The following is a 17,229-nucleotide window of genomic DNA, read 5'->3' on the forward strand; positions in this document are numbered from 1 at the left end:
GGGCATTCTTGAAAGAACAGGATATTTCTAGAAAACAGGTGGCGTGATACTAGTCACGTGACCTCGCTGACGCAACAATACAAGTTAAAGGTGAAAACCAAATTAGAATACTAAATCATGAGCCAATATTAAAAGTATTCGTCCGAAATTATATTGTTACGACAGCGGAAGTCACGTTACGCTGGTAACACGTGATGAGTTTCTAGAAGGATTATGACAGTTCCTGGCAACTCTAGTCTTTTCTATGCGCCCTCTATTTTAGTATAAAATCCGGCAAATAAAGCGGAGAGAGAACTACAGAAAGGGAGATATAGAGACAGATAATCGAGTCAAGCGGTAGTAACCATACGTAGTGCGTGAATCGTTGTGAATTATAGCGTGTGTTTAAGTTAAAGTGACTGTGGAAATTCTTTGTATTGCAAAATTGTATTGTGAAAGAATAAACTAGTTTTATTTAAGAAAGGACTTGTATCACTGAAGTTCCTCGGGAAAATTTTTTACCATAAATTAAAAAACGACCAGAGACGTAACAATATATTAATGAAGAAAATATAATGTATAGACTACGAAAGTTTCTATATAGGAGTATCAGGTAGGGAAATAATGACCAGAAGCAAGGAACATGAAAAACGGAAAGAATCAATGTAAATGAACGTATGATTGAAAAACAACACACACAAAATTCAAATTGTAGCATCTAGAAAAAACCCAAACAAAAACTGGAAGCATTAAGAATTAAAACATAACTTAAATAAAACATCAGGAGCATGGTTATTTTTGTATAAAATTATTGATATAGAAAAGCATATGTGGCTAGTGTCATCTTAAGTAATAATATTCGATTGTATATATTATATATCTAATTTAAATGTGTTTGTGCTCTGAATAAACATTCAGAGTTATGCGATATAAACGTTATGCGAAATAAAGCTACCATCAAACCAGGTGTTCTTTATATATATATATATCATCATAAAACATTAATTGATTGTTCCCACCAGAGGGATAACCATAAGTGCTACGTCACAGAGGCAATCGTGAAGCACTGAGGCCGGTGGCAGGTTCGCCGTCTATATAAAGGAGGTTCAGCAGTGGTTCAACGGCTTCTCAGAAGCCTTGATTATAGTTTGTTTGTTGTGTTTTTGTTAATTTTAAATGGCAGCATCTACCGTGGTAAGTTGATTTGACTTATTATCCTATGAAACGTATCAGTATTTCGTTACGTTACGAAAAATAAGCTATATGAGTTGTGTGAAGAGTTCATTAAACAGCTATATCTCCATAGTTGCATTGCAACATGGGAAAATTCATTGCAGCAACAGGGCGGCAAAAAGTAACACTAAGAGTACCCTGATGTTACGCACGGTACATTTATACGTCTTGTACGGAATTGTTATTAAACGTAAATGAAAATCTCAGAAGCTGCTCGTAAGGTGGCGCAATGCATAAGCATATATAAAAACAAACTAAAAATACCGTCTTTGTTTTATTAATTTTTAACCCATTGTAATAATAAGTTTGGTTTGCATAAAGTATAATATTATTATTAGTAGAAATACTTAGTTTACCGGGTATTTTTAATTATGGATTATTAAAAATATGTGAATTTACATAAAATTTAAAAGTTTTGGACGAAATTGCATTAAATAAAAATGTAATTGCTGAACTTTAATATTTTTACACCTAATTTTAGAATGCAAATAGAGCTAAAATAACTGTTAAGGTCACCATGTTCCGAGTATCATAACATAACTTAAGGACAACAAGGAACCTGTTGGTCAGTGACTAGGCCGTTCCATCCACTAAACTAAATTTTTAAGGTTAAAAATCAGATTCAAAGCCAACCGTCATCATTCACATACTTATAAAACCTTATTACATGTTTCGATAGACCAAAATGGTGTTGAAACATGCAGTATGATCCCTAAAAATAAATTGCTTCATTACGCTTATCAATCGTTTATTGTCAATTCACTACTTTGTTAACATAATATGCTTCCATACACAACTACACAGGTATCAAATTTACTTCATCCATTACATCTTAAGGCAATCGTTCCAAAGGCCATCTACTCTGTTAGTTGAAGATGACTCTTACCCTGTTAAAATGTTTTTGTGTTCTCTAGTTCTACCATTCTCACCATTGATTAGGAAAAAGGTTAGCTTTCTAAATATATTTTTTAGTCTTCTGAAATTTGCAGTATAAACAATAGACATGCTAGTAAATTGCATCACTGTAACAGAACACCTTAATATTAAATGTGTGCACACACCCCTCCCCCCAAGTGTAACATTATTGTAGGTATAGCACCCTTTTAATTTATAAGTAGTAGAGAAGTTTTAGCAATGTCAGTCCAGATCCTCATGACATTCATATAATGTTTATTTCCTTGAGGCAGTAAAGACTTCACATTATTAGGATATCAAAAACAAAAATTAATTTTATAGTAATGACAACTTTAACATTTTTGTAGTATTTTTATTTAAATGTATTTCTGTTTTAATGATTCAGAAATTTTGAGTGCAGAACCCAAGATTTTGATATGTCATAGAGCAATCAGATTGTTGCATGTTTGACTTGTTTTTGTAAACATCTGTATCAGTGAATGAAAAACTACCAAGTGATTCTTATAGAATTAAATTTCTAACCTATAGTTGTAATGGTGCTTTAATGAAGTTAAAAAAAGCATTTCAAGCTATTTTGTCTGTTGGTTTGCATTATGTAGTGTACATATATATATATATATGACTTCCTCTAAAGCTTACTGCTGCGGTAGTGTCATTTAGTTTATTGTTACAAATGTTTTACCACACTATAACAGTTTATAAAATGGTACTTCTTTTTTTATTAATGGAAGTATATTTATTGTAACTGAAACTATACATGCAGATCTATGCTGTGTAGCTCACATTGAAATCTATCTTGTGGTATTTCTGTGGATACTAGTGGTATTTATGTTCATGATATCAGAAAAACACGTAGGTTCAAGAAGTCTTGATATAAAATGATAAAAACCCTATAAATCGAATGATTTTGAAAGGTGGAACTTTCTTCTTCAGGGTTCCCAGCTGGCCCCAGAATAAAAAAGGTCTACTTTTGTAAGTGCTCGGGTTATAGAGTTTTTTTTATCAGTGGTATTTATGTAGTACTCTCAATGGAATCAAAATTCTATGATAAAGCTTTTTTTAACATCATGTATGTAAATATGACCTCAACAATAGCTTCTTATGTAACTTGTAAAAGAAGTTTTTGGTATTAAACAAGATGATCTGTTACAAGTAACCTGAAAAAACTTGTTTTATGTTTTGCATAATTCTGATTTTTTTCAGTTATTTCCAATTAAAATATAGGTAGTAATATATGCATACAACATAGGACTAGAGGTAAATGAACTAGAATTTATTTTTAGCTTTTCAAGTGAGATATCAAAGTCATGTTAAGTAACACAAAATGTGCTTTATCCTACAGAGGAAGTGTCTGTGGTGGAAAAATCCTTCTAGTTTCTGTTTACATTCACATATTTGTTAATTTTTTATTCATTTTTCTTTGATAATGCTACAATTGATGGGTTCCAGAGTACACTTAGTATTTCAAACTATGCAGTTCAGTAGTTTTTTAGCACTTTTTTAAATAAACTGCTTTAAAAAAGAACAGATTAGCCATCCTAACTGTAGATCGAAGCTAGCAAATGTAAAGCTGTTGTTACAACTTGAAATGTTTTGTTTTATGCCAGTTTGTGTTAATCAGCTCACATTCTATGGCAGAATGGTTAATAAAAGAATAATATTTATATCTTAAGTCATTCATTGTGTTGTATATTTTAGCCAAAGTTGTACAGAAGCGTTATAGAGGATGTTATCAACAATGTTAGAGAAGCCTTTCTTGATGAGGGTGTGGATGAACAAATACTCGTAGAATTGAAACAGGTGGGCTTGTTATTTTTTTGTAGATAGTGGCCAAAGTTGTAAAGAAGTAGGAGAGGGTATTTTCAACAACATTTAAAAACCCCTTCTAGATTATTGTAAATGAACAAGTAATTAATTAAAGAGTCACAGTTTTGGAATACTTCACAAGTGTTTTAGACTGAGTTTGTTTACAGACACTTTAATCAGGGTACATATGCATCCTTGAAAGTCCTTGAAATTGAGAATGGAATTTCAAAGACTTGAGTATTTCTTTTCTTTTTAGTCTACATTCATATGTTGAACAAATAAATAGAAATTTTAAAAAAATTCAGTGGAATCCTATTGATTTTTAGATTTTAGCTTCCAAAAAGTGCTTTAAATACATTCTGAAAGTGCTTGGAAAGTCCTTAAAGTGCTTGAAATTGATCTGAGCAATTCCGTATGAACTATGTTTAATAATAATATTACCAAAAAAAATCTTTCTTCAGAAATTCTATGAAAGAAAGTTTCAATTGAACAGCAGGTTCATCAACAGAAGTACTACTTAACCCGATGTTGTTACTCTTTCTATAGACCCATGTTATATAACTTGTGTCTCTCTCCAGACTCGTTTTATATAATTACTATCTCTCCTTAAACCCATCTCATACAGTTTTTATCTCTCGAGACCCATCTTCTATAGTTATTTTAGTTAGACCCATCTCGTGTAGTTTTCTCTCTCTCTCTCTCTCTAGACTTGCCTCTAATAGTTTGTCTCTCACTCTCTAGACCCGCCTCTAATTGTTTGTCTCTCACTCTCTAGAACCACCACTAATAGTTTTTCTCTCACTCTCTAGACTCACCTCTCATAGTTTGTCTCTCACTCTCTAGACTCATCTCACATAGTTTTGTCTCTCACTCCCTCTCTCTAGACCCACCTCATATAGTTTTGTCTCTCACTCCCTCTCTCCAGACTCATCTCACATAATTTTTCTCTCTCCCTTTATTTCTAGGCTCATTTCACATTATTTTTCTCTCTTAGTTCTCTGGACCCATCTCGTATAGTTATTTTTTGTATTTAAGTACAGGTTTTTTTATATTTCTATGATTTTGCTTAATAGATTACACAGTAAAGAATAAAGAGTTTGGGTTTTAGATAGAGCACATGTTGTATTTCGTTTTGTTGATTCTAGTTCTTTAAGTTCCAGATATACTCAAGTATTTGATGAGGGCAGCACTAGTAAGTCACTTAAAGAAATTCAAGAGATCATTTCACACATTAGTTTGAGTGTCTCTTGATTAAACTTCATATGCTTTAGATATAATACTAGAATAAAAGTATGACTATTACTATATCAATAACAAAAAATAAATGAAATTTCTACTTAGTACTTTAAACTTCTAGTTACAGTTTATTTTTCGATGATGTTTCAGACCTGGGAAAAGAAGCTAGTTGAATCGAAAGCTGTAGAACATAAAGAACCAGAAATGGTTAGTGCTCCTAATTTTAGACATCAAGTAACAAGTCAGTCATCTTCTCAACATGCTCAGCCTCAACCGAGGGTGGTTGCACAGGTTGCATCATCAGGTTGGTTGAAAGTTTCTTTTTTTTTTTCACATCATACTTAGCAATATATGTAAAACAAGGTTTGGAACAAAGATTTCTACAAGCAGTGTAAACGTTAACACAATGAAAGAGTAATGTAAAACAGAGCTATGTCGTCGTGATTACTGTAACTGATAATTTATTACTGACTGGATAAATGTTGATGTTATATGAATATTTGATAGCTGTTGGTGAATGTTGGGTAAACAGTGGTGTGTGTACATGAATGTTGGATAAATGGTGTGGGTATGTGAATAATATGGAAAACTCTCTCAACAAGATTTCTTGCTCTTGTGTTGATTGGATTAGTGTCAGTGTGTACGTGAATGTTTTTGGTCATGCAGATAGCTAGTAAGTGAGGGTTTTGGCTATTAGATAATGAAACATAAACTATGGATATATATGATTGACATGTTCTATTTTCTAATTCGTAGTATACTCTGACGATCTAATGATAATCTATTCACACCTTTCTGATATATATGAAAAAAAAGTTAACAAATCCATTTGTAGATCTGGTGGCTCAGTGGTACATTTGCTAAAGTTCAGGTTTCCATACTTGTAGTGGTTACATCACAGATAGCAAATTTTGTGTAGCTTTACCGTAAACACATAAGTGAGCTTGTAGGGAGAGAAAAATTGTAGTACAAATACAGATTAAGATAAGATCTCTGAAGTTATTTTTTTTGAGAAGAGAAAAGTTATAAGAGATTAGATTGAAGTGATTTATGATTGTTAAAGGAATTCATGGTGTTGATGCATCATTTTTTACCTTTATTGAGAGAATTGTAGGACTAGGAGACACAAATATAAATTGACAAAGTAGAGGTCATCTTCAGCCAAGGCAGTTTTATTTTCTTAGTAGATGGTTATCCTTTAGGAAAGATTGCCTTCAGATGTGGTGGAGGCACTTAATTTAAAGGAATTTAAGGGATGTCTTATTAAGTATTGAATGATAACAATTGAGTTATTAGTTTATCAAAACATGTAATAAGGCTTGATAAATATATGAATGATAAGGGCTGGCTTTGAGTGTTTTTATTTTTGTTTCTTTGTTTGTTTGTAATTAAGTACAAAGCTACACAGTGGGCTATTTGTGCTCTGCCCACCATTGTAAGTCCTAAGACATACTGCTGTACCACTGGGGGGGCTTTTCTAATTAAGTTTAATTTGGTAGATGGGACAGTCTAGATGGACCAACAGGTTTCAGGTTGTCCTTAAATGTTATGTTATACACACACTCACACACACACACGTTGTTTGATATTTTATAAACTTCCTTGGATCATGTGGAAACAACATATGACGACAATAGTGCTTGGTACAACTTTTGTGTAACTTTGTTTCTTAAATATCAACAAAACACTGAAATGTTTGATAAAAAATAAAATAATAGAATATTTATAAAACATGATTTACTTTTCTACTTTAATTTGAATGTAGAAATGTTAAATATACCATTGCTTCTATCATATTATTTTGGCATATCCAAGTTATTACAGAAGCTTATCTTGGAGCACTTGCAGACATATCTCAGGACTACAACAAAAACTGTTGTCTGTGCATAAAATCAAGGTTATTAAAGTGTATTTTACTACCTGTAAGGTACTCTGTTAGATCTGTAGCTTGGGTTGTTAAAGTGTACTTTACTACCTGTAAGGTACTTTGGTAGATCTGTAGCTTGGGTTGTTAAAGTGTACTTTACTACCTGTAAGGTACTTTGGTAGATCTGTAGCTTGGGTTGTTAAAGTATACTTTACTACCTTTAAGGTACTTTGTTAGATCTGTAGCTTGGGTTGTTAAAGTGTATTTTACTACCTGTAAGGTACTTTGGTAGATCTGTAGCTTGGGTTGTTAAAGTGTACTTTACTACCTGTAAGGTACTTTGGTAGATCTGTAGCTTGTGTTGTTAAAGTGTATTTTACTAGCTGTGAGGTACTTTGGTAGAGGTTTTAATGTGGTGGTTAGAGTAGTTTGGCATTTATGCTTATATCTTGTATGTTAGATCACGTGCCTGATGTGTGAGAGGTGCTATGTTAGAGCTTTGAATACCACATTAGTTTATCTTCTGGCTTATATACAAGTGGCTTACTCTATTTTTACCTAGCTAGTTTAATTAATAATATTTTCTAAAAATAACCTTTAGTTATCTTGTCCTAATTTTGAGACCATTTGGTGAGTCGAAAATTTAGTATTCTGCCTTGAATTGAGAGTATGTAAATCAAGTGAATTTAAAATCTGACATAAAATGCAGTTTATTTTTTTTTCTCTCTTTTCGTTTAGCAATAGCTCATCAACTGGCTTTGCCTCCTGGTAGTTTGGTGCAGCCTATAATTCAGTATTCCTCCACTACAGGCACTGGGGTAGGTTTATTTTTCTCTGTTTTTAGGAAGAAGTGAGTGTGTTTATTATCAAGTACGTGTAGAGTTTGTACCTCAATGTAGTTCTGTAAGTTTCCTTTGAGACGGACACTTAACTTTCATTTTAAAATCCTAGTTTAACTTATCACAAAATGAATACCATTACAGGTTTACAGTTGTCATCCTTGTTGTAAAGTAATACAGTTACGATCTTAATCAGCTTGTTTTTAGGGTTATTTAACTGTAATATTCTCATAATATGAAACTTGAATTTATTTCATCGTATCATTTTTAATGAACATCTCATAAATTTTTTTATAACCAAATGTATTGCTAACAGCAAGTGTGCCCCCGCTGAAGAAACAATGCATTCTAATTTATATCAGTCAGAATAAAACCAGGTTGATTTTAAAGTATAATTTATGTACTTAGAAATAAGTATGATTGGTTACAAAGATGTCCAGTGGTGTGTATTGCAGTATGAATTGATAAAAGTAGAATGAGTCATGTTGTCCATTTATATAAAACCTAAACTACCGATATAACATGATACAGACAAGTTTGGAATGACAAAGTTCCAGCATGCACAGTGATATTCATTAAAGCATCTACATCTCAAGTTAAGTAATTTAGTTAAGAAATATAGCTACGTTGTTTGTATTATCTTGTATTATCCAAGGGTACATTTTGAAATATGCATCAAGATACTGCCAGTGTGTAAATTCTTTTCAATATACACTGTAAACACAAGCATAAAGAGAGAATGCTTCTTTTTGCCAACAGATGGAAACAGTTGCCCTTACAGTGCCACAGAAAGTGACCATTGCCCTACCTGCACAAAATTCCCAACAAGGTGTACAGACTGTAATGGTAAGTCCAGTGTCAAGTCCAACATCGACACTTTGGAAATGACTAACAAAGTATACGAGCTGTAATGGTAAGTCCAACATCACCGCTTTGGAACTGACTAACAAAGTATAGGAGCTGTAATGGTAAGTCCAACATTGTCACTTTAGAACTGACTAGCAAAGTATACGGGTTGTAATGGTAAGTCCAACATCACCACTTTGGAACTGACTAACAAAGTATACGAGCTGTAACAGTAAGTCCAACATCACCACTTTGGAACTGACTAACAAAGTATACGAGCTGTAATGGTAAGTCCAACATCACCACTTTAGAACTGACTAACAAAGTATAGGAGCTGTAATGGTAAGTCCAACATCACCACTTTAGAACTGACTAACAAAGTATAGGAGCTGTAATGGTAAGTCCAACATCACTACTTTGGAACTGACTAACAAAGTATACGAGCTGTAATGGTAAGTCCAACATTGTCACTTTTCAACATATATTCTGTTTGTTTGTTTGTGAATTATTTTTGTCACCAAATCATGAATTTCAGTTAAGAAAAGATAACATAGAGTGTGTGGTTATTTCTGCTGAAATTAATTTTTATGTAAAGTCCTTCATTCATTAATTTTCTTTGCTGAAATTTACATTTTAATGAGAAAAATTAATTCACAAAAATAATAAATAACCAATTAGTTTTCTCTATACTAGCAGCTGTGATCATATTTCACACATTTTCCAAACACCTAAAGTATTTTAGTTTATTAGCAGTGAGTAAAATGTGAAAACCAAACAAATATTTTGGTTAAGGAACTGGTGGTTCCGATATATGCCTTCTAAACCATCTTAATTCTTAAACAAATGCCAAAAAACTGGAGAATGTAATAATGAAACTTTTATTAAGATGTCAGTTTTTGTAGGTTCCAGGTCACTGTGTACTACAGTAAGTTCTGCTTTATTTTCAGTCTGCTGGTACTACTCTTGCTCTAAATCCTCAAATGACAGCTAACTTGCTTCAGCAGGCTGGTATCTTGAGCACTCAACAAGCCACACCCACCAGCCTTGATACAGGTTAGTGTTCTTTCAGTATTATTGTTGTACTGAGTAGTCTTAATTCATTTCTGTTAGGCCAGAATTACAACAGAATTTTATCAAAACTTTATTTATAAACACATGTTGGTGCTTGAAGGAGGGCTTTTGCAACAAAATCTTTGGCAGTAAAGAAAACACCGAGAATGCTGTTTGTTTAAGTGCAATAATCTTATAAGTGATTATAAATGTTTACCTCTAGCTTCTTGATTTTATTCTATCATAATTAAAAAAAATATATATATATATTGTTGCATATCTGCTTGTTTGTTAATTTCCCATTCAAATTCTTTCCGAGAAACTTCAGTGATACAAGTCCTTACTTAATTAAAACTAGTTTATTCTTTCTCGATATAACTTTGTAATACACAGAATTTCCATAGTCATTTTAACTTAACTACTTTTATAAACACACGCTATAATTCACAATGATTTACACACTTTACTTACAGTGCCTGCTGTTCACTTGACTCAATTATCTTTATCTTCAATCTGTCTGCATATGCCCTTATACACTAAAAAAGAGGACGTCTAGCAAATACTGGAATATTCGTGAGATTCCCCGATAAGTCATGATCCTTCTAGAAACTCCAGCGCGCATGCTCCCAGCATCATGTGACTTCCGCTGTCGTATCAATATATATTTGCAATAAACCTTATTAATTTTCTACTTCAGCTTGTGTCTCAAGATTAATTTGGTAATACAGCCAGTTAGGTGTTCTCACAGTATATAATAATTATGTTAGAATTACAGTATTTACAAATTTTCTTCCACTGTAATGGAAATAAGAGCACGTCAAGTTAACCATTTTAGTTTTGTGCTTTCTCTTTTAACTAGTTTCAATTTTGATTTTAATGAGAAGAAATAAATTGTTATATCAAATTAATGGCACATAAGTTGTGTTTTCTACAATGTTAAAACTACTCAACTTGTACATTGGCTTTAGAAGGATTGGTATAGTGCTTGAGGTATTTTTTTTGGTATGTTCCAATATGATATCTAACCTCCTCTCACAGAATACCTTTTCCTGACTTGTACTGCCATCTATATGCTAGCCACTAGCCTCGATACTCCCGTGTACCCGTGTGAGGAAGCTGCATGATAAAATACAAATGGGCATGTGACAACCCTCCACCAATAAGAGTGCGACACAACTCCTAGCATTGTTGACTCCCTCTATGCAGCTTAGCCCAACTTCACTTCTCGATTGGCACTCACGGTGTTAGGGCATGTTTATTGCTCATGTTTTACATTATGGAATTTTTATTCAGTTCCTTGTTCTTTATGGGAATTTAATTTTTCTTTACATTTGCTTCACTTGTTTTTTGAAATCCTAGCATTTTGTGTTTTTTTTATTATAATTCTTTGGTCTTTTCTACTTTCATTTTAGTTGAATTCCGAGTTTCACATTTCAAATACTGCCACTGCTGTTCCTACTCCAATTATCCTTTATTTTGACTATAGTGGCCTCAGGTCCACCATTATCAGTGGCAGATGTTACTGCCTGGGTTTGCTGGGAGTTGGCCACCTTTATGTGGGTTCCTGGTTCGCCTGAACAAGGGGACACTGTTTTTGACAAACTGTTCCTTCACCACAGTCTCTGTTAGCTCCAGTGCATGTGCCCAAGTCTTTTTCTCCTTTCCTGGGATAAGCACAACAACTATGTTTCAATTTGTCTTTGTTCTCCATTTCCTTTGACCTCTTCACTTTAAGTGAGACACATTCAGGCCAATATCTTGTTCTCACCCTCCCTCACTGGATATTGGGGTCCATGCCAATGGGTTTGTGGACCAATTACATTTAGGGGTCAGTATACCTTTAGCCCCATGTAATGTGACTTCCCATAGGTCTCCATTTTCCTTGTGTGGACTTGCAGCAGTTGGTTTCTTTGCTGGTTCTTTGGGGTTCAGGCCCCAATACTTCTGTAACATTTTCCCACCTCAATTTTTCCTTATCCATCTTATGTTATCATCCCTCCTTCGTTCTCTTTCCCTTGATTCCCTTTCTATCTGAGGCTCTTCATTGTTCCACTGATGGTTTTTTGGTTGGAACTTGTACCCTGCTTTTTGCTAGCTTGTCCTCTTCTGCCCTTTCCTTACAAATGTAGTTCCCCTGTTGTTGGGGTTTCTTGGCTCATGATGCTCTTTTGTCCTGCGTGCATATAATCCCACCTCCTTACGGGACTTGCTCATGGCTCCATTTTTCAGGCAAGATGTCTTTTGGGGTTTTGTTTGACTTGTTGAAGACCAGAGTCTATGCATTTGAACACTCTTTTTCCTGATTAGCTTCCTGTTTGTCTCAACCTTCTCTTGAACCTGTTTCCATGTCTTGTCCTTCTCTCTCCTCTGAGATTAGCCATTAGTTTCTTCATCGACAGATTCAGCATCCTGGGTGGTCCTGGTGACTACCTGGTGGGTACAGTTCTGGTAGGGGCCAGGCTTTTGCCCTTTGGGTTCTAAAGTAACTGAACCAGACCTCTTTGGTCTTTTGAGAAAAGAAAAGAGACAATTATTTAAAGCTCTGGATACAACTGTGATAACCAGAAGTTAGTCGAAGTAAGTTAGTGAAAGTGAAGTTACATTGTGTGATTGTTAGTTTAGCCATAATGGGCAATATCTGTGTGGAACCTGACAAAAGAGAGACAATTATTTAAACCTATCATCACGGGTCAAATGCCATGTTATTGCATTTGTTGACTCGCATTCAAAATTTTATCGAACTACTATTTTATTAATGTATGTCAATAAGTATGGTATCAAGTTGTAGATTATAATTATAATTCTAGTATTATACATTAGTTTATTTCTTAATTTAACAGTAAATATAAAAAACCATCTAAATATAAATTTTTGCGTCACGTTGTATGTTGAATGCAGCACTGGTTCAGTTAGTTGTTTGTGATGTCCAAATACAAAGTCTGTAGTTTCTTACAAATTAGATACTTAAATTACTGATATTGATAAGCTAGAAAATAAAATAAAAACCTCCTATTTTTTCTATTTCCTGAGATATTAATATATTTATTGAATCAACCAAGGTGGTCCCACCTACCATTTCAATTTTTGAAAATACTTGCTTACGTACACCTACTTGACCCAATGATGTGTATAACCAATGTCTCCATAGTGACTTTCTCAGCCTTTTTGAAATACTTGGGCAACAAATTCATTCCTTACATGCTAGATTCCAAGCAGTAAGATAAAACGTGAGCTTAGACCCAATCACAGTATAGTTACTAAGCTTGATAAATTATAGTGGAATTCTGTGGTATTGATATTGTAATTTATGATTCATGGTTATGTCAAAATGTGTATATAAAACCTAAAAATAGTATTTTGTTTCACATCCTCCAAGTGTGAAATTTGATAAGGCTTAGCAGCCTATGGCAAACAGCAGATGAGTAAAAAATTGAAGGGTAATTGTTTGCTATACTTCTTTATTTACTGTTCTATGTTTTAAGAAAAATAAGTTTAAGAACATATTTGTAAATAATAATAATGTATTAACATATCTGATGTATTAAACCTGAAATGTGGCTGTATTTTGAAAATACTAGTCCATTAAAACACAGCCAAGACAGGCCACTTTAAAGGCCTGTTTTATGTTCTTGGATATGGTAACATGAATGCACATGCACTGTGTCATTGCAACTTCTGTAATGTTAGAGTAAGCCAGGCATGGCTGAAAAGTAGATATGATAAAAAAAAATAATAAAATGTATGTATGTATAATGTATAATTTTATGAGATTTAAGCTATTTAGACTAAATGCTCATGTTTTTGTGTTATAATTTATAGTCATTCTAGAATGAAAAAAGCATAATTAATATTTATTTCCTAATTTTTTATGGTAGTTACAAGATTGGTCAAATTGACCAAACCCGTCAAGGGATTTGATAGTGCAAATAACAGATAAAATATAAAATTTGTTCTTAAAACATATTTGATAATTATCTGGAGGTTATAAAGATTTCGCATGTGAAATTTGAAAATTTTCTGATGCATAAAAGTATTTTTTAAATTAAAATCAAAATTATTTTGCTTGTTGAATATTCAACATTTCAGACAAAAAAAATGCAGGAAAAAAACATTACATACAAAATCTTAAAACTTAATGAAAAAATATATTTTGCATACAAAAGCCTTGTAATGTTTACTGATAATCTGCAAAATTTCGTGAAGACTTGCTTACTAATTTAAAAGTTATAGCATAAAAACTATAACAAGCACAAATGGTTACGAGGTCTTTCCTTGGGACTGAGCCTGTGTTGAGAAAGTTAAAGCTCTGGATACAACTGTGATAATGAATAATATAAAGAATTTTTGTATATACGTTTGACTCTTTTTGAATATATTATTTTAAAACAAGTGGATTGTATGCTATCTGTTTATTGTTAACATTTATTGCCACCAAGTCACAGACACCTACTATAAAGAATCTGGCTCCATAAACCTGACAGAGCCCACATGCAACCTTTTGTGTGAGCTTTATATTATCAGTGGAACTTCATTTTTGATCCCTCTGACATTCCTTCTCCCTCCTTCTCTACATGTGGACTTTGCCTGATAGTTCAATAGAGACAACACAACAGTGGTGTTCCTCTTCCTCCTCCTCGTCTGGGTGCATATTTCAATGTGCAGGAGATTTCGGGCTGTTGATATATCAATGAATCATCTCTACATATCAGTCTCTTAGAACTACTTGCTGTGTGTCAGGCTTAGGTTCACTTCCTTCTGGCTCTCTGGAACTGGTCAATAATGATCCTCTCTGGGAACTCAACAATTGTCTCATACATCACTTGCCATGGAGTACACAGTCAAGTTCTCTTTGTTTCCACATGTTGAACCTCCTGTTTTGGGCCCATGGTCATCACATTTGCTTGTTGGCATGTTGTATAGTGGGTGCCCTAAATCTGGTCATAGATCGTTTATCACATTCCGACAGGAGTTTCCCCATGGAGTGGTCCCTTTACCCTTAGGTATTTGGCTAGCTACATTGCCAGTGGGGTACTACAGAACTAGATGCATTTACCATCAACCTGAATTCCAAGCTTCCAATGTTTTGGTCACCAATATCACATCCTTCAGCTGTAGCTGTCTTGACAGCAGTCAGGATTGGGGGCTTTACCTCTATGCCTATCCCCCATCTGTCTTCTTCCTCATGTCCTCTCTGTTATACAAGCACTCGCTCTTGGTGGCACCACTTTGGTCAACACAGCCATAGTTTCCACTTTGGTACTTGCTCCTATTGACACCTCGTCTTCCTCTTCCCCTCTCACCCACCTTCCTTTGTCAACCTAAATTGAGCACTCTACATCCTTTCAATCGAACATTTTGTCTTCACACGTGGCTTTTGTCTGGTCCATAGCCAGACAGGCTGGACTTGTCCCATGGGTTGCTTCCATGATTTCCCATTCTTTCATATAGACACTTCTCTTTGTGCAGACCTGATGTAATATTCCAGATGGTGCCTGGTTATAGACTGGATAATTTTTGGCAAAATGCAGTTCACCCCTCTGACTGGGCATATTTCTTCCTGTTGTCACCCAGATGCTGGTTCTTGGGAGTACTGGTGTTGGTTGGAGTTGGACTAGCCACATAAGTTCTCACATGTGAGTGGTCCAGGTACCCTCCTCCTACAATGGACTGGATGATTCATTCACAATGCCAACTGGTTCTGGACTGGAGTTGATCTGCCACATTGCTGTCTGCTTTCCTACCATTGTCTGGATGTTGGTTCTCATGATGATGCGGGTCTTTGGAATGGAAGATCTTCCCATCCAGTTCTCGTGTCCGAGGTGAACTATAGAGGACCCTCTTCCTACCAGGGGCTAGATATTCCTATCACTGTACTGCTAGTGTTTGTCAAGGTTGAACTTCCTTTTGTGGTCTGCTGCACCCTAGCCACTCTGCACCAGAAGTCCCATCATTTAATTTCTGGTGTACCTCCTATTATTCCACCATTATTGTAACACATCATTTTCAAGGGCAAAGTGTATATTTAGCTCATAAGTGGTGTAGTCTTCCACAGGTGTGTTTTACATACACTTTATTCACACACCCCATGGGCTTCCTTTGGGCACTTTCTGAAAGGGGCTCATCTGGGTACTGTGAGAGGAGGTAAGATATTTTATCGGAAGTTAACATTTTCCTACACTGAAAATGTATTTCCAATAGATTCTTACCTCACACTTCTCACCCTTCCTCCCCACTTCCAGTTTCTTTCCCTTTTATGTTGCTCAATCTTAAAGAGAATTGGGCTAAGCTGCATGGATGGAGTCAGCTGTGCTTGGAGTTGTGTGGCACTTCTATTGTTGGAGGGTTGTCGTATGCTCGTTTGCATGCTATCATGCAGCTGCCTCTCATGAAAACTTGTGAGGGTAGGTGGGAGTATCAAGGCTAGTGGTGAGCAAAAACCTGCACATATTGAGAACAGTTAGTAAAAGCTTTTCTGTGAGCAGAGGTAAGAATCTATCTAAAATACGTTTTCAGCAACGAAAAATTTTAACGTTTACAATGACAGCTCTAGATATGAATTAGTCAACAAGGTTCCCCAAAAAATTTGCTCTGTTTCTAGAATCCCACAAGTTGCCACATTCGTACTACAAGGGCCTTACATTTTATATTCATATCACTGTAATGTTTATCATTTGTTTATAAAGAATGACATACATGAACATCGTTTATTTTTTAACAACAAATAACACCCTGTTACTCAACCGTTAGGATCCTAGTACATATTCGTTTTTCATTAGAATTTTGTAGGTTGTACATTAAGTTACACAGAAACGTATGTATTTTATAGATTATACTTATAATTATGTACTGATACAAATATTTTAAAGTAGTGAGAATAATAAACTTTCAGGAACACACACTCAAAGAAAAGATACTCAGTTCCATACTCTTCCTACAGCTGTGCTGGACAAACAGTACACAGTGAGTCTGTCTCAGGCCACCAACTCAGCTGTTTTACAGGTAAACTTCTTTTTATGTCTGAATGTGTTGAAGATCACCAACTCGTATGTTTTACAGGTAAAGTTCTCTTTATGTCTGAATGTGTTATAGAGCACCATCTTGGATGTTTTACAGGTAAGCTTCTCTTTATGTCTGAATGTGTTGAAGATCACCAACTCGGATGTTTTACAGATAAACTTCTCTTTGTGTCTAAAGGTGTTTTAGAACACCGACTCGAATGTTTTACAGGTAAACTTCTCTTTATATCTGAAGGTGTTGAAGACCACCAACTCGGATGTTTTACAGGTAAACTTCTCTTTATATCTGAAGGTGTTGAAGACCACCAACCTCGGATGTTTTACAGGTAAACTTCTCTTTATATCTGAAGGTGTTGAAGACCACCAACTCGGATGTTTTACAGGTAAACTTCTCTTTATATCTGAAGGTGTTGAAGACCACCAACTCGGATGTTTTACAGGT

General features: G+C 34.6%; 1 protein-coding gene across 2 annotated transcripts in view; it reads left to right on the top strand.

Annotated features, from left to right (window-relative positions):
• Positions 1–1,030: 1,030 nt before the first annotated feature.
• The window catches only part of LOC106472467 (transcription initiation factor IIA subunit 1-like), a 29,431-nt gene continuing 13,232 nt past the window's right edge, over positions 1,031–17,229 (top strand). The window contains exons 1-7 of one of the 2 annotated variants that reach the window (XM_013933119.2): positions 1,031–1,173; positions 3,826–3,927; positions 5,320–5,473; positions 7,775–7,854; positions 8,635–8,721; positions 9,669–9,774; positions 16,661–16,770. In XM_013933119.2, the coding sequence (XP_013788573.1) occupies positions 1,156–1,173; positions 3,826–3,927; positions 5,320–5,473; positions 7,775–7,854; positions 8,635–8,721; positions 9,669–9,774; positions 16,661–16,770 (657 nt within the window). In that variant the 5' untranslated portion in view covers positions 1,031–1,155. The remainder of the gene's footprint in view (positions 1,174–3,825; positions 3,928–5,319; positions 5,474–7,774; positions 7,855–8,634; positions 8,722–9,668; positions 9,775–16,660; positions 16,771–17,229) is intronic. The other variant, XM_013933120.2, reaches the window with a different exon arrangement.

This window comes from Limulus polyphemus, unplaced genomic scaffold (assembly GCF_000517525.1).
Source record: "Limulus polyphemus unplaced genomic scaffold, Limulus_polyphemus-2.1.2 Scaffold5354, whole genome shotgun sequence".
NCBI classification, from domain to species: domain Eukaryota; kingdom Metazoa; phylum Arthropoda; class Merostomata; order Xiphosura; family Limulidae; genus Limulus; species Limulus polyphemus.